Source organism: Oncorhynchus nerka, linkage group LG22, assembly GCF_034236695.1.
Source record: "Oncorhynchus nerka isolate Pitt River linkage group LG22, Oner_Uvic_2.0, whole genome shotgun sequence".
In the NCBI taxonomy this organism is placed as follows: domain Eukaryota; kingdom Metazoa; phylum Chordata; class Actinopteri; order Salmoniformes; family Salmonidae; genus Oncorhynchus; species Oncorhynchus nerka.
In genome coordinates this window covers 82,401,327-82,426,366 of record NC_088417.1, presented here as the reverse complement: position 1 = coordinate 82,426,366, position 25,040 = coordinate 82,401,327, and the positions used below count along the sequence as shown (strand labels likewise).

Genomic DNA, 25,040 nt, shown 5'->3' with positions numbered 1-25,040 from the left:
CGTGCGTTGAAGATGTCGTTCCCATAGCAACGATAAAAACATTCCCTAACCACTGCTTTTAATCAGGGCAAGGTGTCTGGCAACATGACCGAATACAAACAGTGCAGCTATTCCTCCGCAAGGCTATTAAACAAGCTAAGCGTCAGTACAGAGACAAAGTAGAATCTCAATTCAACGGCTCAGACACAAGAGGCATGTGGCAGGGTCTACAGTCAATCACGGACTACAAGAAGAAACCCAGCCCAGTCACGGACCAGGATGTCTTGCTCCCAGGCAGACTAAATAACTTTTTTGCCCGCTTTGAGGACAATACAGTGCCACTGACACGGCCTGCAACGAAAACATGCGGTCTCTCCTTCACTGCAGCCGAGGTGAGTAAGACATTTAAACGTGTTAACCCTTGCAAGGCTGCAGGCCCAGACGGCATCCCCAGCCGCGCCCTCAGAGCATGCGCAGACCAACTGGCCGGTGTGTTTACGGACATATTCAATCAATCCCTATACCAGTCTGCTGTTCCCACATGCTTCAAGAGGGCCACCATTGTTCCTGTTCCCAAGAAAGCTAAGGTAACTGAGCTAAACGACTACCGCCCCGTAGCACTCACTTCCGTCATCATGGAGTGCTTTGAGAGACTAGTCAAGGACCATATCACCTCCACCCTACCTGACACCCTAGACCCACTCCAATTTGCTTACCGCCCAAATAGGTCCACAGACGATGCAATCTCAACCACACTGCACACTGCCCTAACCCACCTGGACAAGAGGAATACCTATGTGAGAATGCTGTTCATCGACTACAGCTCGGCATTCAACACCATAGTACCCTCCAAGCTCGTCATCAAGCTCGAGACCCTGGGTCTCGACCCCGCCCCTGTGCAACTGGGTACTGGACTTCCTGACGGGCCGCCCCCAGGTGGTGAGGGTAGGCAACAACATCTCCTCCCCGCTGATCCTCAACACGGGGCCCCACAAGGGTGCGTTCTGAGCCCTCTCCTGTACTCCCTGTTCACCCACGACTGCGTGGCCACGCACGCCTCCAACTCAATCATCAAGTTTGCGGACGACACAACAGTGGTAGGCTTGATTACCAACAACGACGAGACGGCCTACAGGGAGGAGGTGAGGGCCCTCGGAGTGTGGTGTCAGGAAAATAACCTCACACTCAACGTCAACAAAACTAAGGAGATGATTGTGGACTTCAGGAAACAGCAGAGGGAACACCCCCCTATCCACATCGATGGAACAGTAGTGGAGAGGGTAGCAAGTTTTAAGTTCCTCGGCATACACATCACAGACAAACTGAATTGGTCCACTCACACTGACAGCGTCGTGAAGAAGGCGCAGCAGCGCCTCTTCAACCTCAGGAGGCTGAAGAAATTCGGCTTGTCACCAAAAGCACTCACAAACTTCTACAGATGCACAATCGAGAGCATCCTGGCGGGCTGTATCACCGCCTGGTACGGCAACTGCTCCGCCCTCATCCTTATGTAATACATGTATCACTAGCCACTTTAACTATGCCACTTTGTTTACTTTGTCTACATTCTCATCTCATATGTATATACTGTACTCGATACCATCTACTGTATGCTGCTCTGTACCATCACTCATTCATATATCCTTATGTACATATTCTTTATCCCCTTACACTGTGTATAAGACAGTAGTTTTGGAATTGTTAGTTAGATTACTTGTTGGTTATCACTGCATTGTCGGAACTAGAAGCACAAGCATTTCGCTACACTCGCATTAACATCTGCTAACCATGTGTATGTGACAAATACAATTTGATTTGATTTGATTTGAGTCTTGAGCCTTTTCTGTTCACATAGTTTAACTAGTTTTGGGATAGTGCTTTTATAGCGATGTAGTTTCCGTCTATTGCTCCATTTGTATTTATTACAAACAAACCCCTCTTGACTTCAACCTGTTGTGCGATGGTGTATGGAAATGGCTCATCAAGGGCTGTGAGATGCTGATCGACAAGCTGCCTCTGAAAATTGCCCTTTGCCAAAAACCGAAGCACTTGGATGTGCACAGAAATGGCATTATTGGCACGTGTTTGGCTTTCTAAAGTAAGTCTTAAATTCTTGCAAAAATCATAGAAGATTGGTTTTGGGAAAAGATATCTGATGAGCCAATCTGTACATTCTGCTCAAAAGACCCATCTGTCTCTAAAAACGTGCTCTCTGCTAAATGCAGCCTGTGTCAAATCTTCCAACAGAGCAAGATCAGCCATCTCTCATTGATTTCCCGTTATCTCAGTCTTTTATAGTATTTCAACAATGGTTTCACTTTCACACGTGCCTCTAATTTAACAAATTACTGTACTTTATTTGGATTATTACCTTAACAAACGCATCTATGTGGTCACATTTTAGCCTGTTGCATGAATTCACAATGAAATTGAACAACGACTTTTTTATTACTCTCACAATTTCAACACATACTTTCCCCATGGACTAGGCCAGTGGTTCCCAACCTTTTTTGGTTACTGTACCACCAACTGAATTTTGCTCTGCCCTGAGTACCCCTGAATAACCCCTCATGTGCATTTTACCAGTATGCCTATAGTTGAATGACTCTTCTCAAGTACCCCTAGAGGTCCTAGAACCCCGGGTTGGGAATCATTGGATTAGGTACAGTAAACTATGTTTGACAAGCAGTTCCCTATTCCACAATTTGGCACTGTCAATTTACACACACTCTCCAGCCAAAGTTCATTTTGATAAATCTCACTTTGCGTGGACATTATCCCACGCATGGTTTACGCACAGATTTTTTCCCTACGCATGATTGATAAATGAGGCCTCGGGCATTCTTGGAAATTATATATTTTTTTTTACAAATTTAAAATAAATTGGTCAATTTACAAATTTTATTTTATGATTTTCCTTTTCCTTGATAATTCCTATGAACAGTCAGGACGATTGACTGGAATTTCTACTTGGCCTAGGCTACTCGTCGTCGAGGACAAGTAGGAGGATGTACTATTGAAAATATAGGGAACGAGGCAGCGAGGAGAAGTTTGTTTTCTTGTCAGTTTAGTAAAAGCAATAAGCAAACTTGCAATCGGTGATCACCCTAGCAGAACAACCCAATTCCTGATACGATGTATGACAACTATTTTCCACGGATGACAATGTTATTTTCTATCGTATCCAAAACTCAAGCTTTATTCGAAACGCCCATTTTTGTCTCTACTAAGATGAGAGCAAGCAGTGGTAGAGCGCATGCTCAAAGCGTCGTTCTACGCAAATTTGCGCCAACTCCATGGTGAGGATGAAGCTAGCACTGTCAGGGCTGATGCTTTGCTAGCATTTATTCATAACAATAATACCAGCTACAGTTTCTGCGCTGTTTCCCCCGATATACAAGGATAATACTTCATCTATTTGCAATTATATGTCAGGTATGTGAGCTACAGGTGTAAGATTGTATTATTTTATTATGGAAGGGAACAAATATGCCTCTGTAAACAGCATTATAGCTAACGTTAGCTTCAACCACAGGCGTAGGGACAAGCACAACCACCATGTACAGTACAAAGCTAGGCCTCAGTAAGGACTAAGGCCAAACGCCGAATATCTTTTATCCAATTTGGAAACAAGAAGGAGTACTTTGTCTTTTTGCATTACACGGTTGGGACAACGTGGAAGATCAACAATTCAAGGCTGACCAAGCTAAGGATTTCATGAAGAAACGACTCTTCGTCTTTGAACTGTAAAGGGAGGCATTGTATTGAATCTACCTCGGAAACATTGTTTTCCAAAAACCATTAACTAGTTACCTAATAGGAACTTGTTTATTTCCCCAAGACTGTTGTCGTTTTAGGAAATAATCTGCTTGAAGGATTCGTTATTAACGGAGCTCTGATTGTTAGCTCACTTCGGCTGTTTGAATGTGGGATAAAATGGAGACCCCAGCGATTGTCTATGATCTTGACACCTCTGGTGGTCTTATGCAGGTAAAGCCTTTACTGTTACTATCACGATGACAAATGGTTATAACATGTTTGTGTTTATCTAGTAGTAGCTAGCTAACTCACTAGCTGATATATAGGGCGAAGTGGCAGTGCAATGTTTGTAGCTAACTAACGTTACTACTAGCTAGCTAAGCTCTCTAACGTCGTTAGCTAACTGCTGGACGCCATTGCTCTTTCAAGCAAACCTCTGCCAGAAGTCATGTTACCAAACCGTATCAATTCAAACTATTGACTGAAATTGGTACATTGTAGCTATTTTAAATGTGGTTTGTTCTATGGCAGACTTGCCACTACAGTAAATACGGTGCAACAATGTAGGTAGCTAACCAGATCTATCACTGCACTATTTTCCTGATATTTTAGCAAATACAAGCATTGCTTGCGCCTCCCAAGTCTGAAGATGGAGAAAAAAGAAGTCGGAAACCAGATAAAAATGCCCGGAGAGCAGGGAGAGCCACGAATCACGACACTTGTGACAGTTGCAGAGAGGGAGGCGACCTCCTCTGTTGTGATCATTGTCCCGCCGCCTTTCATTTACAGTGCTGGTATGCTTATATCTTTCAATTTACAGTAATGACTTCCCGGTGTTGAACTTGCAAGGAAGGCAGCATGTGTGATTGCCAAGTACCCAAACGACTTCATGGAGTTGAGCACAGACAATCCTGTTTTTAAATGAGCCTTCAGTGCTTTAAAAATGTAAATTCTTAAACCCTTACCATGTATCTATGTTTGTCCTCTGTTGCGAAACTTTGTTGAAATCCATAGTTTTGAATAAAACGTTAATCAAATACAAAGTATGGATTTCAGCAAACAAAAAAGCATGCAACAACAGAGGACCAACAGGTACAATAATTTACACTTTTTGAAGAAATGAGTCAGCTCAATAAAAAAAAGTAGTTGAGGAACTTGGCTACATTTGTGGTTGTCTAACAACTCTCTGGGTAGCTGACTACTGACAGACAAGCTCTTAGTAGCTCTTGTTGGCTAATCTAATGCACATTCTTTGCCAAATTGTGGTGAGGTAGACTGTTTCAAAAATATTCTGCCACATTATTTAGACCTACATGTTAAATCTCCGTAGCTTTGTACATGTTAAAACTCCGTAGCTTTGTACATGTTAAAACTCCGTAGCTTTGTACATTTTAAAACTCCGTAGCTTTGTACATGTTAACTCTGGAGCTTTGTACATGTTAAAACTCTGGAGCTTTGTACATGTTAAAACTCTGGAGCTTTGTTCATGTTAAAACTCTGGAGCTTTGTACATGTTAAAACTCTGGAGCTTTGTACATGTTAAAACTCTGGAGCTTTGTACATGTTAAAACTCTGGAGCTTTGTACTTGTACAGAGCTACAGAGTTTTAACATGTACAAAGCTACAGAGTTTTAACATGTTAACTCTGTAGCTTTGTACATAACTACTGTAACTTGTGTTGTTGGCCATTTTTCTGTTGACATGTCTGCACTCAATTCTGCACTTAGCTACTTAGCCTTGCTTCTCTTCAGTCAAGGATGACAGATTTTTTGCATGCATTGTCTACCCCACTTAGTCGTCTCCTAACAGCCATTTCCAGTATGTAATGAGCTTGCGGATGTTGGTGCGGTTTAGTCAAGGATTTCTGCTGAAGCAGTGAGGAGCTCTGGGAACCTGGCAGTGCAGCCTCACTGACGATATGAATAATCATTAACCATGGCATGTGCTGCTGGGAGCTAAGCAGACCAGAGCTGGTGGCATGAGGCACCTACCAGAGCAGAGGCCTTTATCCTCATAGTCTGCACTACAGTATATAATTTTTGCCTATGAGTTCTGCAGGGTTATTTTTATGTATTTTTTTTTTGCTCATTGTTAAGATTTCTTCTAGGAAAGTGTTATCGGTGCCGGTTTTTGCTGAGGAAAGTGGATTGTTATTTAATCTTGTGGTCCTCCTTTTTCTTGTGGTGCTCATGACTGCAGTCTTTGTCTTTCTTGGAAAGCTTGAATGAATCCATGTTAGTTTTGGACCAGCAGCCTTTTCAATAGATCCAGCACATACTTTTGCCACTGAATCACGAGACTGTGTCCCCAGGGGCCTTGGAACTCTGCCTAAAAAGAGCCGTTTGAACTCATTCCCTCTCACCTGGCTTTCATCGGCTACAGGTCTCTAGCATTTTCAGTCATTTCAATTGAGAAAAATGGCCTGGGAAAACACCATACCTCTGGAAATTGTAAACTAGGCTACATTGTGAGGGCATTGAATGTTATGAATTGCTGATTTGCATTGAACTTCCTTGCCAGCTGTTTTGCTAATGCTTAACTTGTGTTGAACCTGCAGCAACCCACCCCTGAGTAAGGAGATGCTGCCCCCTGGAGACTGGATGTGTCATCGCTGCATGGTGCGCAGGAAGGTGGGTCAAGTCTGATGAAACATGGGGAGAAATTACCTTTTTGTTGAGTGCTTCATTCATCTGGATAGGGTGGTGAGACTAGTGTAACCAGTGCTTTTCAGACTGTTTACATGTTTTTCTTGTGTCATAGAAGCGGGAGCTGAAGAAGGAGCAGATTAATGGTCTGCTGGAGCGCCAGCTGTCTAAGCAGTCTTCCTCCCCTGCAGCAGAGTTAGAGCTTGCCCCAGGCACCCTGAGGCTGGACCCCACGGCAGCAGTAGGAGGCACCACAGGGCTGAGGGCTACAGCTGTTGCCCAGGTCCGTCTCCTGGAGAGGAGGCCCAGCAGCAGACCCAACACCCCCACCTCCACCGCCTCCACAGACACCCCCACACCATCGGAGCAGAATTACATGGATGACGACATGCTAGACGTGGAGGACGACGCCCAGGGCTCGGAGCCCGAGAGCTCCACCCCACACCTCAAGAGGCCCTTTGACCTTCTGATAGCTGCTGCCATGGAGAGGAACCCCACGCAGTTCCAGCTCCCCAATGAGCTCACCTGCACAACTGCACTTCCAGGAACTAGTAAAAAGAGGAGGAGAGATGAGATGACAGGAAAGAATGTGAAGCGACCGCAGCACGAGCTGGACCACAATGGGCTGGTCCCACTGCCAGTGAAGGTCTGCTATCCCTGTGGAAGGTATGGACAACAGGAAGGCCAATGTTTTAATGACAAAATATCAGCGCCTTCTATTGAACTTTATTTTTGTGTAGGCTAACTGGGATTTTTTTGGCACCAGATGTTACGTTCTTACTAAGCTTGGAGAACGAATCTGGAAAGAAGATATCTTGTCCAATTATATGCAGATCACACACTATTTCAGCTGTTTACTATGAAAATATTCAATATGCCATTTATTATATTGAATGCAGTGCCGTCTTCTCTGGCTGGGCTAAGTAAAGCATTCAAAAGAGCAAACAGTGCACCATTATAGGACTCTGCCTGTGGAAAGAGGAGCCGTAATTACTAGGAAAATGGTACAGTCTCTCTCCCAGTGGAGAGGGAAAGGAAACGAAAGAAGGTGACATAACAGTATGCAGACTATCTTTCAGAACGCATGGCTTGGTCTTAAATGAGAGGCAGGCACTCCATTGGAACAGTGTTTTGGATTCAATAGCAGTACACATCTGTTCAGCAGACGTTTTTTGTTTGAAGGCATTCCTGAATGCCAAACAGAGTTTGTGTTTTGTCTTATTTATTTGTTTTGTTTTTACAGCAGTCTATTAGTATCATGATATAAAGTAATATTTGCCTAGTTTCTTTTTTTTCTAATATTTTCCTTGTATTGGGTTGTGTGGCTGAGAATCTTAAAGCTAGTTAGTTATTTGATCATGGTGGCCTGGGGAGATGTATTCAACAGTTGCCTGACTGACTGGCTACCCCATTTTAAAAATAAATACATGATTTAAAAAAATAAAAAAGTTAGAAGAGTTGTAGAGTTTGTCTTGACGTGTTTTCGGAGGCACCACAATGTTGCTATGTGTTATTTCTGACCCTCTAGAGCGCCTCTATGGGCTGGCATCAGAGCCATGGCTATGTCAGGAATACCACAGAATTCAGAACCACATGGCTAGCCAGAGAGAAGGGGGAATTCACTGAGCATTTTATATATTCTCCAATGATGAGCCTTGGGGCTTGGCTTGGGGTCTCTACCACAGATACACTGCCAGGATTCCAGACAGTGTTCAAAATCATTCATCTCTTGTCCTCAAGTGATCCCCTCTTTCACTAAACTATTAGGACAAACTAACCCTAGCTCTATTTTGAGTATATTTTACAGTCTACTTGTTTGATATCAGTCGTATATCTAACCCATCATGTTTTTGTCAATCTCCTCTGTTTGTGTTGTAGGAGCTGCAGGCTGGCACCATTAATCCAGTGTGACTATTGCCCCCTTTTGTTCCACATGGACTGTCTGGACCCCCCTCTTACTGCCATGCCCGTGGGCAAGTGGATGTGCCCCAATCATATAGAGCACATGGTGGTAAGTCAATTTTGGATTTTATTTCACCTTTATTAAGTGCGGTTGTGCAAGTAAGCTCATAGTCACACATCCATGTGTTGAAACATTAAGTTTTAATGGTATTGACCTGATTTTGTGCCCCTCTCTCCCAGCTGAAGCAGAGGAGCCTGACGTTGAGCGGCCGCTGCCAGCTGTTTGACCAGTTTCAGGACAGGATGTCCCAACACGCCGTCAAGGTGGATTTCCTGCAGCGGGTGCATCGTCTCAATCCCCCCGTTCGCCGAGGAGCCCACACACACCTGAAGAAAACCCTCAAGGTCAGCCTATTAGTCACTGTGAAATATAACACACCACCTCTGTGTTCACCGTTGTCACATCCTGTAACTCAATCTATCATGTGTCTCTTGACAGGTCCCTGATGCTATAAAGTCACAATACAAGTGTCCCCCGGCCATGATGGCCCCTGCTGGGATCCGCAATGGGGAGCTGATCTGTAACGGCAGTCCAGAATCCTCCCACCAGCACCTTACACCCTCTCAGCACTTAACGAGCGAGGACGAGCAACAGGAGGTAGGACACACTGGAGTGTTACGCAGCAGTGATATACAATGTTTCATGATAGTAAACAAATCCAATGTCTTTAATACTGATTTAATGTGTTTTGTTTTCCTGTATTGTCTCCCAGTGGCTACGTGACGTCATCACACTCCAGTGCAGCATAGTGAGACATCTATCGGCCAAGCAGAAGGAGAAACCATCGTCTGAGTGGGACTCTGAGCAAATGAACAAGGCCTACATCAAACCTTGTGGAACAGCAGAGGGCGGTGCAGTGTGCACTTCTAACAGGACAGAGTCGCCAGCCTCCAAGCCTAAGGCTGACAGTGCAGCATTTTGCCCCCAGGGGGCGTCTGCACTCAAAGAAGGCAAGTGTAGCATGTGTACAGAGAAGCCTTGTCATTACTGTGGGCCCAGTAATGTTAACAGTCCTCTGGAGCAGCTGGCTCGGACCAATGGGAGTTCAGAGGCCTGCAGACAGGATGACCTCTACAAACTGAGAGAGCCCTCGGGTCCTGATAGGGCTGTTCCTCAGACACCAGCAGCCCCTGGCCCGGAGTTACCCAACCACACTGGAAGAGCTGTGGTCAAGACTGAGAAAACCCTGTTAAAACCCTGTGCAGTGACATCATCCCCATGCACCAGTCCCTTCAAACCAGAACCCAGAGGTCCCTCTCCACCTCACAGACCCTCCCAAGGCACAGAGGGCCCTGCTCGGACCACTAGCAGCAGCACTGCAGTGACCCGTGCCCTCACCCCACCTGGAACACCATACCAGATCAAGGGCACGACCAAGCTGGGCTCCACTGCCCCACCAGCAGGTGGAAAAATCAGTCTTGATGCTGTGACCCCCAGGAGTGGTTCTCTGCTCCCCAGCTCTTTCTCTATGGGAGACCTGTCCAGCTGTCTGAAGGCTGTGGCAGACTGCCACGGTGGTAAGTCTCGCCTGACATAATAAGATCGACATTTTGATTGGTTTCACATGTGAATAATTGATGAGGAGAAGTTAGATCCACACTAACTGAATTCACTATATCTCTTTAACTTTGATTATTTTCCAGAGATTCAGATGAGTAGTCTAGATGAGAAGTTTATTGAACTCCTGGCCTGGCAGAGGATCCAGCAGTTGTTTGGCCCTAAAGCTCCTTCCCCTCCACAGAGCAGCTGTATCAGCCTACCTCCTGTGCCACAACCCCAGCCTACAGAAGGTAAGAAACCCTTGTTCATTATCAAGACCACCACCCAGTGTTCCCTATATCCCTCCCTCACTCTGACTCCCTGGCCATTCCCTCACTAACCCTACCTCACCGTCTTCACGCCGATCATTCTTTCCATTTCTATTAACGTCCGTTGCTTCTATCCCCCTTTCATCATCATGTTTGTAATTTTATCCCTCATTTGAATTAGTTTGTCCTATATTGTTAACTTTGATTGTTCTGTATAAAGCATCATTTTGAGGAGTTAATGTGTTGTTTATTTTCTCAGCACAAAACAAGGATATCCAGGCCAGGGCTGTGTTTTATCCTTTGACTGGGAAAGGAGGAGCTTGTAGTATGTGCTACAGAAGCCTGTACATAGGAACTGGTAAGATTCCCTCTGTCCCAGATAACCCAACATGACCCAATAGCAGGAACTCCTTTTCAGGTAATGGTGTCTTCCATCCCTGGCAGATTTAGCTGACTTGAGGCTGTGTCTTGTTGTTTGCAGGTGCTGACATGGACGTGTGCCTTACAAACTATGGTCATTGTAATTATGTGTCAGGCAAACATGCCTGCATCTTTTATGATGAGGTGGGTGGCTCATTTATTTCACATTCAAACATGTTCTTGGTATTGGAAACAATTTTACGATAAGTTCTGACTCGTACAGAAATAAAGTATAAATATGTTTCAGATTTATATTTCCTTGCTTGAGGGATTATTTTAGTAGCTGCTCTGTAAATTGAATATTTTATTTTGTCATTTTTCTTGCCTCGATCAGAACACCAAGCAGTATGAGCTTCTCAACTACAGTGAACACGGGACCATGGTGGACAATGTGCTGTACTCCTGTGACTTCTCTGAGAAGACTGGCCCCAGCCCCTCCAGCAGCCTGGTCTCCAAAGTGCAGAACATTATCAGTGAGTGGAGCTCCTCTGTCACCGCTTCCTATAGAAACAGGAAGGAAGTAGTTCTCCTTCACCTTTTAGTAATGACCATGATGGCATATTTCCTAATGTTGTTAAAGCAGACACAGATCTGCTTTAACAGAGATGGACCTTGCTTTAACAAGGTCTGATTGTTTGTAATGTCTTTTACCCACAGAGCGCTGCAAGAGGAGGAAACAGGAAGTGGAAGGTGCGGGGGAGCCCATGGTGCTAGAGGAGGGGGTGATGAGCCAGTGTCAAGGGACTTTGTCCAGATCCTGCTGCGACTGCAAGGCCAGCAGCTCCAGTCTGATTGGGGGCAGTGGGGCAGGCTGGGAGGGCACTGCCCTGCTCCACCACGGCAGCTTCGTCAAGCTGGGCTGCATGCAGTTTGTCTTCAGTATTACAGAGTTTGCCTGCAAGCAGCCCAAAGAGGAAACCCTGACTACCCCAAACACCACCTCCACTGCCACCTCCCAGAGCCAGGAAGGAACAGAACCCTCTGACAAGCACACCTCCCAGCTCCATCAAGTGCCAGTGACACAACCTAACCCTGTCCCCTAGCTCTGTTCCCACGTCAACAGAACCAGGCTCAGCAGCTGTACTTGTATACTGTATAAAATAAAAAGGGAAAGCGTTCTTATTTTATGTTCATACATTTGCATGAAATTAAGTATTTTTAAGGCTCATATTTTGTTGGCAAGTTGCACATAGAATTTATATTTTTTGTAAATGGACAACTTTGGCATTGAAAAAAGGGATGGTTTATCGTAGACATGCGAAAAAACAAGCAACGTCACTTGTAAAGTACCCAACTTGTTGTATTTTGTGCCAGTAATGATGCTTATTTCTCTGAAAATGCTACTTTTATTTGCTCTTTATCATTTTAGTTTGTGTACTGTATTTGAAAATGTAGTTCAGATGTTTGTTTTGCTACTATTGCACTACAGGTAGCAGCTATATATTCAAACGTATGTGTACACATCCATGCTTATATATACATGGGTGTGTGTGTTTTAAATATCCACACACAAATGTACATGATTAAGAATTATTTTTCAGCAGAACAAGGGAAGCATAGGATTCTGTATGCAAACTCAAATTATGGCCATTTTGGCTTAAATCTGTACAGTGCTTTATGTGAATTTTGTGCAGTAGTTTTCAAAAGTGTTAGTCCAGTTTTTTTCAATACTATGTCAACATAGTAAATGGTCTGTTTTTAGAAATAATTCATCGAATGTTTATGTACTCTGTAAATACAAATCCACTTTGACTTTGTTTCTTGTCAGTCATAATGTAAATACCTAAAGATTTTTAAGAACAAGCATCAGTGAGCACTTTGGCTTCTGTCATTTCATTCGTTGCTAACTACCAATTGTAGATGTAGGCTACATAGTACATACTGTAGCAATCCTTTCCTAGGTAAGCTAGTGCCGATCTCCCCTAAATGGGTTAACCTTATTGGAGCAGTGGTTAGCAAGCTTGCCTGGGAGACCCACAAAGGGACATTGCATGTCATCGTTTGCTACAATGGTGTCAGGAGTGGGATGTCGCATGTTAGACCATTGGAGAGTTGTGTACATGTGAGGGACTTCATAAAATGAAGAGTGGGGGGACACTCCCAAACTGAGGAGATAGTGTAGCGACCTTTGTTTAGGTAAACTAGTTTGCCAAGACTGGGGTTCAAGAACCGAAAGGCGTTTTGCACTATCTCTGTTTGCTACAATACATGCAGTAAATGCACTCATTTTTTGCCCCATTGGTTAACGTTTTACCATGGGCTGTGAGTAGCTTGTAACTCCATGTTTGTTGCAGTGTATTAACATTGCACTTAGCTATGTTTGTTCCGGTGTGGCTTTGAACTGTGTAGTGTAGGTTTGAGGTCAACTAGGATGTTTGTTATTGTACGAGGAAGTCCGTGTTTATAACCACTAGGTGGCACGAAAATGAACTTGCCAAATTCTTGAACCATAATCAACTTGTTGCATAATTTGTTAATTTTATAAAGAGGGAGTGCCAGGACAAAGGGCGCGTTCATTGCCTAGCGCAACATTTACATCAATTCCTATGACGCTGTAGTTCATACTTATGTACAGTCAGAATAGGTACTGTATGAAGATGTTCACACTGCTTCTTGTCAGCGCTGGACTCATCGCACTTTATGTACTTCGTAATTGGTATCTCAAACGACCAAGATGCAAAAGCAATGCCAAGTTGCATGGGACAACTGTAATCGTCACTGGTGGGTTTGTACATTATAAAACAATGTGACACTAATGGTGGGCAATTATTCATTATGTACCGTTATTATTGGTGGTCATATGGGACTGATTCCGCATTTCTTTGCTCAATTGTAGAATTGTATTTAAAACATTTGGCGTTGGACATAAACTAGCCGTCTATGTGGGTGCGTCCCAATGGTGTCTCTCCAGGATCTAACACAGGCATTGGGAAAACAACAGCAATAGATCTGTCCAGAAGAGGTGCGAGGGTTATAATGGCCTGCCGAGATAAGCAGAGGGCAGAAGCTGCCATCAGTGACATCAAGAAGGTAAGAGAGGTGTCAGAATCCATGTCTCACTCCAGATGTCTGGTAAACAGTTGAACCTTGCTGTAGTTACATGTCTTTGACTGAGGGGGTGCCAGTGGATCATACATGGGCTATATTACTGTAGTTGCCTCAGTCAGGGTCACCCCTCACCCTGTCCCTCTCATTCACATTTGATTTTACAGATAGTTGTGCTCTGGTCACTAGCTGATTAATTTGTTGACGGGTTGGTTTATTAGTCTCTATAAAGTGAGGGACACAGAGCATCTGACTGGTCATTCTTACTTTCTCAGGAGACTGGGAACAATGAGGTTGTGTTCATGGAGCTGGACCTTGGAAGCCTACAGTCTGTGCGATCTTTTGCTGAGACCTTCCTGAAGTCTGAATTTAGACTCGATATTCTTGTCAACAACGCTGGTGAGTCATGCATTTCTGGCATGAGTCCGGTATTGAGTGTGATATTTCACATTGTGTTATAGTCATATTTGTTACATGTTCCATCCTCTCTCAAACACACCAAATCTCAATGGATTATATGGCTGGTTGGTTTCTTAATATCAAATCAAATGTATTTATATAGCCCTTCTTACATCAGCTGATATATCAAAGTGCTGTACAGAAACCCAGCCTAAAACCCCAAACAGAAAGCAATGCAGGTGTAGGACATAAAATAATATACAGCAAACCTGCATTAACAAAGCAGTGAATGTGTGTTTCTTTTGAAAACATTTGTCCTCTTTATGCAGGGCTTATGAAAGGTGGCAAGACAAAGAATGGCGTGGGAATGATCTTTGGCGTTAATCACCTCGGCCACTTCCTGTTAACTGTGCTGCTGCTGGACCGTCTGAAGGAATGCGGTCCGAGTCGAGTGGTGACTGTCGCCTCCAAAGCTCATGAGTATGGCAAAATCGATTTTAACTGCCTGAGTACCCACAAAGACCTGGCTGTTGGAGAATCTGACTGGGCTTTGTTTAAGAAGTATAGTCATAGCAAGCTGTGTAATATGCTCTTCACACACGAGCTTGCCAAAAGACTGGAGGGAACAAATGTCACCTGCTACAGCTTGTGTCCAGGTCAGTGCTTCAACACTTTATAGCATGTAAGCAAGACCGGATGGTATGTACTGTAACTGTGCAGAAATATACAATATGCTTACTAGTTCTGTTTATTTTCTATCACAGGAGCAGTCAAGACTGAAATAGGCCGGTATTCAAGCTCCTTGTGGTGTATGATGTTGGCACCTATCCTTTCGCTCTTCTATATGGACGCAGAATCTGGGGCCCAGACTACACTCTACTGTGCCCTCCAGGAGGGTATAGAGCCTCTGAGTGGATGCTACTTCTCCTGCTGTGCAGTACAGAAGGTGAATGCCGACGCCAAAGATGACGCTGTGGCTAAAAAATTGTGGGAAGTCAGTGAGACACTTTGTGGCATGTCTTAATGCAAACACAGAGACCCTGCTTTTCACTGTATTTATCAGGGCCAAAACCCTGGTGGGACAATCCTGAAAATGTGTTGCTTTTCCTGATAATTCTTAACAGAGATGTATTCAAGTCCAATTGAATGCTGGAAATCTGTTCCATTCCGTTACTCTTAAGTGTGGCAGTGGGTGAAAAGTCAAAGTTATACTGAAAAGTTTAAATCGATTGATTGAATATTGAATAATAAAAAAAAGCTAGGCATATCCTCTCCCCTTGTGTCAAGACTGCTACTTAACTATTCCAGATAAAACCATAGGCCTAGGTGATATGTCTCTGGGGAAGTGTCTCTGTCCCACCACAGCATTTTTTGCTCATGCATGTAGACTCCAGACTGAGGAGAAATAAGGAGAAATCCACACAATGCGTCTCTAACCACCTCCTGGGTCAGAATGGCTACATTTACACAGGGAGCCCAATTATTATTATTTTCCTACTAATTTGCCTTTTGATCAATCACATCAGATCTGAAAGGATCTGATGCGAAAATATCTGATGTGATTGATCAAAAGACTAATTTTAGTGGTGGAAAAAGTACTCAATTGTCATACTTGATTAAAACTAAAAATACCTTTATAAAAAATGACTCAAGTGAAAGTCAACCAGTAAAATACTACTTTAGTAAAAGTCTTTAAGTATTTGGTTTTAAATATACTTAAGTATCAAGAGTAAAAGTATAAATAATAAATAAATAAAATCCTTATATTAAGCAAACCCTTCTGCACCATTTTTTATTTTTCATTTACGGATAGCCAGAGGCACACTCCAACACTCAGACATAATTTACAAACGAAGCAGATGCTTTGTGAGTCTGCCAGATCAGAGGGTGTAGAGATGACCCGAGATGTTGTTACAGGAATTATATTCCTCTATGTTTTAATACCCAATTCAAATTAAACACTCTGTCAATTCCTAAGAATTTGTAAGACTCTTATTTGCATAAAATGGACAGAGACCAGTCTCAAAAATCAACCAGCTGCGTTTATTCTCGAGAGTACTGAACATGATACAGTTTACCACAGTACTACCCTGTCTCATCAACCAGCAGTACAATGGCTGTATAGTTCTCAAGCCTTCCCACATCGTCTCTCCCTAGTAAGATAATTTACGACCCAAGCCAAGGTCTGCCTGTGTAGATAAGCATTCTAGCCAGTCTGGCTATAAGTTCATTCATTTCTACCAAGGAACAGACAGTCATTGTCCTAATTCTTGATTATATTTACACACATTATAATCAGTACTAAGGTTAAAAAGAAAATTCATACATCTATACAGTAACATAATAGTTTTCTGATTAGTCAGTCCTGATTGAAATGTATACATAATTAGTCATTATTGATAAAAAATCCCTTAACAGATGTTCTCTTGATAAGTGTCTGAATTTCACAGTCCTGCTAAGCATTAAAAATGTAACGAGTACTTTTGGGTGTTAAAGGAAAATGTATAGAGTAAAAAGTACATTCTTTAGGAATGTAGTGAAGTAAAAGTTGTCAAAAATGTCAATAGTAAAGATACCTCAAAAACGACTTAAGTAGTACTTTAAAGTTATTCTGCCTAACCCTTGTGTGGTGTTCGGGTCTGTGGGACCCATTTTCAATATTTACTAAAAATAAAAATAATACAGTGAATTATTTTTTCAACCTGAGACTCATTTGCCTTGGCTCGTTTTCTGTTAAGAACATGTAAAATAACACATTTTCATTGAGTACACACTGTGCACCACCCTACACATTTATATTACATATGTGGGAGTAGGGTCCGCTGGACCCAAGGGTAATAAAAGTGTGGGGAAGTGTGTGTGTAGGTGAAAACAAGTACAAATGAAACAAAAAGGTTTGCTGTGTGCCTTCACTCTGTCTTCCTCCTCCCTGGGCATGCTGTTTCAACATAGCACCAATAACCAATGCCCAAGGGTCTCTCTGTGTTCCACAGTTTACATTCCATTGTCGAACACTACAGAGCATAGGGGCAGCATATTTTATGACCGACCATAAAACAGCTGACTTCCCGCTCTCCCTCTCTATGAGAGAGAGCACGATGTAGAGTGGATCCACTCTTACTTGATCCTTCAGATCGTCACAGGAGAGTTATGACAGAAGGAAGGATTCCGCCCGACCCACAGAACCAACAACTCCAATACAAGAAGTTAGTGTGAGTGATGTTGTTGCATGTGTGTGTCTGATTCTCCTACCCTGGCCTGCTGTAGCTATATATGTGAGTGAGTGAGATGTTAGTAAAATTCCTGAACTAAATTATTCCATCATTCTGGATTGCAGCCGGTAGCAACAAGAAGAAGCTCTGCGATGTGTGTGGACCCAAGAAGGACAGAAAGACACAGTACACATGCCTCAAGTGCAATAAATACATTTGCAACACACACAGAGTAAAACTCTTTCCCTCATGTGGTGTGTAGACCGGCCTTAATTTGTGTTCAATGGGGCTCATTTATCATTTTCATAAAATACTGTATGTAAAATTAGTCCTTCCAATTTGTTCAGTTCAAAGCAGTAAACATCAATAGTGGAGAGAAAACCTGGTTTCATTTATATTTGCTCAAGATAAACATTATTTATTCCACCCATGTCTTGATTATAATTTTATTTAAAAAATGTATAGCACTTTTATTGATAAATGTGATCCAGTAGAGGTAAATGGCAAATATCAACCATGTATGCTGTCTATATTGCTTGTAATTGATATGTCAACATCTAACTATTAAGTGTTTTAACATAAATTGTTATATATGTATTGTTTTAATTAAAAAAACAATAATTCTGTGGGTCCATCATCAGAGCTGTGAACATTGGGTGAATAACAAAAACATGAACACCACACAAGGGTACTTTACACCACTGCCAATTAGTGGAAATAATATCAGAATTGTGCTGCCTGTCTAAACGCTGACATTAATGTGACTTGTGCATCTAGATCTGAAGCCATGTCTACACTTGACAGTTTATGCAGCTTTGTATTCTGATCATTGAGTTCTGATCACGGAATTCCGAACATGTAATGCGTCTACACCTACATTGAAATGTGTCTACCGTGTCCATGTTGTGTCTGGATTCCCTTTTCCCGCGCTATATTGAAATGTCTGTATGCATTCTGCAAATGGTGGAACAGGCTAAATCTGATAATAACACAACAACTTGATGGCAGTAGCCAACTACTGTAGCTAACTAGCCAACTAACCTCTGACAAGCCAGGTAGCTAGCAAAGCTGAAGGGATTGCAAACAGGATAGCATAACTCTTGCCAAACAATAAATTGTTTTCCTAGTAATGCTGGCTAGCATTTATGAAGCCAGAAAACACTTTAATGAAAAAAATATGCCTCTCGCTCCCGAAACACGTTTTCTGGAGACAGTGCTGATGTGCTGATGACATCGCCCACTGTATGCACTTTTGGTTGCCTGATTGCATCCAGACTGAGGAGAAATCTGTACACAATGGACCATGGACCATCTCCTGAAGTGGTCAGCCAGATCAGAAAACAATCTGATCACAATGCTACTTTTGTGCATCTAGACCATAGCCGTGGGAAGTAGGGGTGCTGAAGGTGCTGCAGCACCCCCTGAAAAATCGTAATAAAAAAATATTCTGAATAAAAAAACATTAAAAAATTATAATAACAAAAGTAGTGCACTGTGCCATTGCTAGTCATGATTTCCTCGATCAACGTTTGTTCTGACAGATGTAGCCTATTGAATAGCCTATCATTACAGGGCTCTACAGGATGGTAGATCTCCAGGAACAGGGTTGGAGAGCCCTGTTATAAAATATGCATAAAATGCAACCTCCAATTGCAAAGTCTGCCTATGCCCACACATATGTCAAGGAAATTGTATATTTTGAATTCCCTCAAACACCAAGTTAGGCATGCCTCATTTCAAAATAGGCCATCATTACTGTCAATCTGAATGATAATTATTCACGTTTTACCAGTGAAACTGCATCTGCATGCCAATCATTTGATTGATCTCAATCAGTTTCATAGGTATAGCCTATACATTTTGATCTTCTTGAACTGTTTCATGAGCGAATTAGTGCAGAGGATGTAAACAAAGTAGTAGCCTCTCTTGTATTTTGTTTAAATCAAAGCATATATCCTGCCTGGTGGCTCTGAGTTTTGATGCATAAGATTTATTTTTGACTCTTTAGCTTCAACTAACTATCGTACAATCTCAATAGAAATGAGGTGTTTTTGGTGAAACAGTAACATTAGCCTATATGCTACTATGCTATACTAATTTGGTTTTGTTATGTAAAATGCAAATTCTTTAACAGCATTCAAGAGAAGGTGAGGACCAAGGTGCAGCGTGGTACATGTTCATAATTATTTTAATAGAACACTGAAAAATACAAAGTGAACGAACAAAACCGAAACAGTTCTGTCTAGTACAGATACGAAACAGTAAACAACTACCCACAAAACCCATGTGGGCAAGAGCTACCTAAGTATGGTTCTCAATCAGAGACAACGACAGACAGCTGTCCCTGATTGAGAACCATACCCGGCCAGAAACAAAGAAATACAAAAACATATAAAAAAGAACATAGAATTCTCACCCTAGTCACACCCTGGCCTAACCAAAATAGAGAATAAAAGGCCTCTCTATGGACAAGACGTGACAAATTCATCGTTATGTGATCTTGCGAGACATTGACTCAGCTTTGATCTTACTTTACTAAAAGAGCACCGTTGTGAGAAGTGATAATCTTCTATTTGTAATACTAATAAAGGATGAGTAGTGTTATTGTAAATGATTGAAGTGCCCTTCATGGTTCTGAAAGAACAGCGCTAAATAAACGTTGATTTGATCAGCTTGAACACATGGTTATTACAGAATAAAAGAAAACAGAGGGGTGAACTATCAATTCATATAATTTATTTTCATAGATTTAATCAATAAATCAATTGACCAAGTAGTGAACATGAATCATTCACACGTAGAATTACAGGATGTTAGTTTTAAAACAGCCATCAAATAAAGCTTTTGGTCTAGTGTATTCATGCATCTAAATAAACTATTCTAAATGCATTATTACCTTCATATTTTGATAGCAGAAGTCACATGTAAGTGTCAAGTGTTGACACAGCGTCAGTGGTCTAGACCTGTCTTTTTAATGCGACCATGGTATTCTGAGCAGAAGTCGAACAAATGTAGATAGGCCTCCTTTGAGTCAAGCACACTATGAAGTAATTGAATAGTAAATCCGGACAGGTTTGTTCAGAATATTGTACCTACAGGGAACCAGTGGGACAGGTAGGCTAGGTCTCACAAAAAGCATGCTATACAACTAACCACGTTATATTCACGGGTTGCACTTCTACAAGGTGAGATAGAGATGTGTCACATGACTGTGCAAAATCATCATGCTACCTTGATTAGTTGCAGCTGGTGTAGTTGCATTGTACATTATCTTTGTTGAAACTATTTTCAAAGCTCAAAATGTAAAGCAAATGCAGTGATGGCAGGGAAGACTGTAATAATAACAGGTAAGTTAGAAAATATTTTGTCCTTTAAAAATGTTTGACTGCTTTGAAGGCCTTTATTCCCAGAGACTGATTCGAATGTCAGTCTTGCCATGACATTGTCATTGTGGGAGCTCAATATCTTATCATCAGTGGTGATTTTAGCATGTAAATCTTGGTGGGTTAGGCCTAATCCCTGACCTCACTAATGCTCTTGTAGCAGAATGGAAGCAAGTCCCCGCAGAAATGTTCCAACATCTAGTGGAAAACCTTCCCTGAAGAGTGGAGGCTGTTATTGGAGCAAAGTGGGGACCAACTCCATATTAATGCCCATGATTTTGGAATGAGATGAGCAGGTGTCTTCCTACTTTTGTCCATGTAGTGTATCATTAATTATAAGTCCAAAAATGAATGTAGCAACTGCTAATTGCCCCTTTAATCAAATAACCCTTGAACTGTTTTAAATTGTGCCAGGTAGCCTAGCGGTTAAGAGCTTTGTGCCAGTAACCAAAAGGCTGCTGGATCAAATCCCAGAGGAGACTATAAGTAAAAAATCATTGTGCCCTTGAGCAAGGCACTTAACCCTAATTGCTCCTGTAAGTCCCTCTGGATAAGAGTGTCTGCTAAATGTAAAAATGTGGTGTCATCTTTGTTGCTGTCTCATGCAGCCTTTAGTAGGCGATGCTACTGTACCTCAGGGCTTGAATCAAATTTCAATCAGGTTTGCGTTGCACTTCTGGAACTGTCCCTGTCTTGTTCACTCTATAGGTGTGAACACTGGCATTGGAAAAGCCACTGCTATGGAGCTTGCCAGGAGGGTTGCAAGAGTAATCCTGGCATGGCACATCCAAAAGAGAGCTGAACTTGCTATAAGTTATATAAAAAGGGTGCGAGAATCTTATGAAAATCAATTATTCAAAATTTGTTTTCGAATATTCATTAGTGAGATGTACCATTAGAAAAACATGGTATGCCTATAAATATAGGCCTAGCAAATTGTTATTTGTATTTCAGAAGACGGGCAACACTGATGTGGTGTACATGCAGTTAGACCTGGGGAGCCTCCAGGCAGTGCATTCTTTCACTGAGACCTTCCTGAAGACAGAGGCTAGATGGGATCTGCTCATTAACAGTGGTCATATTGTAATAAAAAGAAGACATGAGTGGAAAAAGGCTATTGGACTGTATTGCACCATCTCTGATTACTCTTCAGGTCTGGTGGTGGATGGGCACACTGCTGATGGTTTTGCTATTGAGTTTGGGGTCAACCACCTCGGCCACTTTCTGCTGACCTGTCTTTTGCTGGACCACCTGAAGGAGGGCACTTAGGGCCATGTAGTTACACTGGGCTCCATGGCATATTGCTGGGGAAACATTGACTTTGATGCCCTTGTCACTAATAAACACCTGGGTACCGGGAGGTACAGCTGGCAGTTCTTCCACTCTTACTGCTAAAGCAAACTGTGCAACATTCTCTTCAACCACGAGCTGGCCAAGAGGCTGAAGGGTACCAATGTCACTTGCTACGGTGTTCACCCAGGTTGGTCATTTCCTTCAAAATGATTAAATGGTATGTCTGTCACAATGAACAACAACGAGTCCCTCCCATACTACCTCGCCTCACCTCTAAATTAGAAATCTGGTAACTAGAAAAGTCAATCTCAATGCTGGTTTCCATTAGAGGTTCCACAAGGCTCCTTTGAGTTAGGGAAGACTGCTTTGAGTTACTATGGCCCTCAGTCCTGGAATGGCCTATAGGTCACTCTAAGACTTGATTATTTGTTCCCAAAAGGTGAATTTAATAAAAAATGTAACCAATGGAAACTGCACTTGTTTTGATTGATTGTACATATTAGTTTCTACTGCCCATTTGAATCTAACATAATTTATTTGAAATGTTGTAACTGTAATTTTGTAGTGATCATGCTTGAATTGTTGCCCACATTGTTTGAACTGTTGTTCTCAGGGCACCTTTAGAAATGAGACCCTGGTCTCAATTGGTTCCCCTGGTTAAATTAAAGTTACTAAATACACTCTACAAGTCATGGGTTACAGGCTAAGGGTGTGCATTTTCCTGTGTTGGTTAGTTATCAGTTCAACTGTGTTCTTTCCATTAACTCATATCTCTATTATGTTTGGCCCTTGTAGGAGTAGTGAAAACGGAGCTACCCCGAAACTGCAGCTTGTGGCAGAAATTCATCATCAAGCCAATAGCCAGACTGTTGTTCCTGGATCCAGAATTCGGTGTCCAGACTACACTCCACTGTGACCTCCAGGTTGGCATCGAGCCCCTGAGCGGATGTTACTTCTTCTGCTGTGCTCCGCAGGACGTGGTTGCCAAAGGCAAAAACTGCGTTGTCGCTAAGAAGTTATGGGAAGTTCATGAAAGTGGCCTGTTTTAAGGTGGCTGAGTGGCCTGTTTTAAGATGGCTGAGTGACCTGTTTTAAGATGGCTGAGTGGCCTGTTTTAAGGTGAAGGAGATACTTTTACACACTGCTACAAGATTCAACCACTCACTTATGGACAATTAATTTTAGCAGTTTGCCCTTCACAGAAAATGTAATACATAAGATTGAATTGTTAATTTTCCCTCTTTTTGTCCCCCAGACACATTATAAAAGGAAAGGAAAGACAGGAATTAAGTTGCGTATAAAAAAAACTCAACCAAAATGTATTGCCTTTTTAAAATTCTGTTGTATTATGGTGCCATTTCATACAATTACGATTTGAGGCTTTTGGTATTGTTCAGTCAGTGCTGAGAAAGAAATTAACAATAGTTGGTGGTTTACAGATCTTGGGGAAAATGCACCTTGTATGACTTAATTGATTAATGTGACAAGAGAAACTGCTCATACTGCACCATTGATGTTGGCGACATTGATATCCATCTGTTTGTGACGTGTCTTGTATTGACGATGATGAGTAAGTGTACCTAGGACAGGTCAAAAATGTATGTAGCTCTAGTAGAAATGTTTTGGCATATTATAATACAAATTATACACATGATTGATTTCCCTAGGCATTACCTTATTGTCATCACTGTAATTTCAAATAGAATAGGGCTCTGTCGGATATAACACAGTGACTGATTCCAGCATGTTACCTACCGCACTAGCAGTGTTGGAAGCTACTCTGAAAATATATAGTTTACCAAGCTACCAATAATTTCACACTGGAAGACGTTAAGCTACACTAAAGCTACCGTTAAGAAATATAGAGTTTACTTAACTAAAGTTTCTTAGAATTTCTTTTCAACACTTTGTGAAAATACATCTGAAATGTCGTAGATTACAAATTGCAAGAACAGATCGCTGTAGTCAGATGTTAACAGAATGTGTGATTTAGCCTACTGAACACAAAGTGAGAATTAGGGAGATCTAATGATGAAAAGAAAGTACATTCCTGCCTATTTCACCTATTTTATTTTAGCAAAAGTAGTAGTGTTCAGTTCCAGTAGCTATCTATGCCACTACATGGCAAAAAAAGGAATTAGCAACTGAAATCACTACTAATATTTGAATTTAGTTAAACAAGTTACTGCAAAATGTAATTAAATTACTAGTTCAATCAAATGTATTTATAAAGCCCTTCTTACATCAGCTGATGTCACAAAGTGCTGTACAGAAACCCAACCTAAAACCCCAAACAGCAAGCAATGCAGTTGTAGAAGCACGGTGGCTAGGAAAAACTCCCTGGAAAGGCCAGAACCTAGGAAGAAACCTAGAGAGGAACCAGGCTATGAGGGGTGGCCAGTTCTCTGCTGGATGTGCCGGGTGGAGATTATAACAGAACATGGCCAAGATGTTCAAATGTTCATAGATGACCAGCAGAGTCAAATAATAATAATCACAGTGTTTGTAGAGGGTGCAACAGGTCAGCACCTCACGAGAAATGTCAGTTGGCTTTTCATAGACAATCAATCAGAGTATATCTACCGCTCCTGCTGTCTCTAGAGAGTTGAAAAACAACAGGTCTGGGACAGGTAGCACGTTCGGTGAACAGGTCAGGGTTCCATAGCCGGAGGAAGAACAGTTGAAACTGGAGCAGCAACACGACCAGGTGAACTGGGGACAGCAAGGAGACAACAGGCCAGGAAGTCCTGAGGCATGGTCCTAGGGCTCAGGTCCTCAGAGAGAGAGAGAGAGAGAGAGCTAGTTGAATTACATGAAGTTCACTTCTCCCCAACAATGCACACTAGTGAATGTTATGGGCATTTGCATGTAGTGTAATTAGACTGCATACTCGAACAGGTTAGCTACCTTGTATACAGTGCATTTGGAAAGTATTCAGACCCCTTGACTTTTTCCACATTTTGTTGCTTTACAGCCTTATTCTAAAATGGATTCAATATTTTTTTCCCTCATCGATCTACACACAGTACCCCATAATGGCAAAGTGAAAACAGGTTTTTAGAAATGTTTGCAAATTTATTACAAATAAAAAAACATACCGTTTACATAAGTATTCAAACCCTTTGCTATGAGAC

The 25,040-nt window shown here is 42.0% G+C and overlaps 3 protein-coding genes and 1 pseudogene across 4 annotated transcripts in view; all 4 read left to right on the top strand.

Annotated features, from left to right (window-relative positions):
- LOC115119317 (netrin receptor UNC5C-like) overlaps positions 1 to 25,040 on the top strand; it is a 327,268-nt gene that overhangs the window by 205,177 nt on the left and 97,051 nt on the right. The gene's annotated exons all lie outside the window — the stretch shown is intronic.
- Positions 3,035 to 12,331, top strand: LOC115105776 (PHD finger protein 12-like). The gene is made up of 13 exons (XM_029628149.2): positions 3,035 to 3,969; positions 4,351 to 4,532; positions 6,296 to 6,368; positions 6,499 to 7,049; positions 8,262 to 8,394; positions 8,526 to 8,690; positions 8,785 to 8,943; positions 9,059 to 9,863; positions 9,990 to 10,136; positions 10,414 to 10,512; positions 10,636 to 10,718; positions 10,909 to 11,047; positions 11,232 to 12,331. Exons 1-13 carry the CDS (start codon positions 3,904 to 3,906, stop codon positions 11,615 to 11,617), a joined length of 2,988 nt encoding a protein of 995 aa, XP_029484009.1. The 5' UTR covers positions 3,035 to 3,903; the 3' UTR covers positions 11,618 to 12,331.
- On the top strand, positions 13,051 to 16,724 carry LOC115105777 (dehydrogenase/reductase SDR family member 13-like). The gene is made up of 5 exons (XM_029628150.2): positions 13,051 to 13,295; positions 13,486 to 13,604; positions 13,895 to 14,018; positions 14,348 to 14,674; positions 14,783 to 16,724. The coding sequence occupies exons 1-5, from the start codon at positions 13,142 to 13,144 to the stop codon at positions 15,040 to 15,042; spliced, it is 984 nt and encodes a 327-aa protein (XP_029484010.1). The 5' UTR covers positions 13,051 to 13,141; the 3' UTR covers positions 15,043 to 16,724.
- Positions 20,115 to 22,955, top strand: LOC115104713 (retinol dehydrogenase 12-like; annotated as a pseudogene).

Excerpts from the sequence above, each read along its gene's own strand:
- LOC115105777 (XM_029628150.2), top strand. The coding sequence starts at position 13,142 with ATGTACAGTCAGAATAGGTACTGTATGAAGATGTTCACACTGCTTCTT. Across the intron at positions 13,605-13,894 it reads CCATCAGTGACATCAAGAAG|GAGACTGGGAACAATGAGGT; the intron begins GTAAGAGAGGTG and ends TTACTTTCTCAG. Across the intron at positions 14,675-14,782 it reads CTGCTACAGCTTGTGTCCAG|GAGCAGTCAAGACTGAAATA; the intron begins GTCAGTGCTTCA and ends TTTCTATCACAG.
- LOC115105776 (XM_029628149.2), top strand. The coding sequence starts at position 3,904 with ATGTGGGATAAAATGGAGACCCCAGCGATTGTCTATGATCTTGACACC. Across the intron at positions 8,395-8,525 it reads ATCATATAGAGCACATGGTG|CTGAAGCAGAGGAGCCTGAC; the intron begins GTAAGTCAATTT and ends CCTCTCTCCCAG. Across the intron at positions 10,137-10,413 it reads ACAACCCCAGCCTACAGAAG|CACAAAACAAGGATATCCAG; the intron begins GTAAGAAACCCT and ends TTATTTTCTCAG.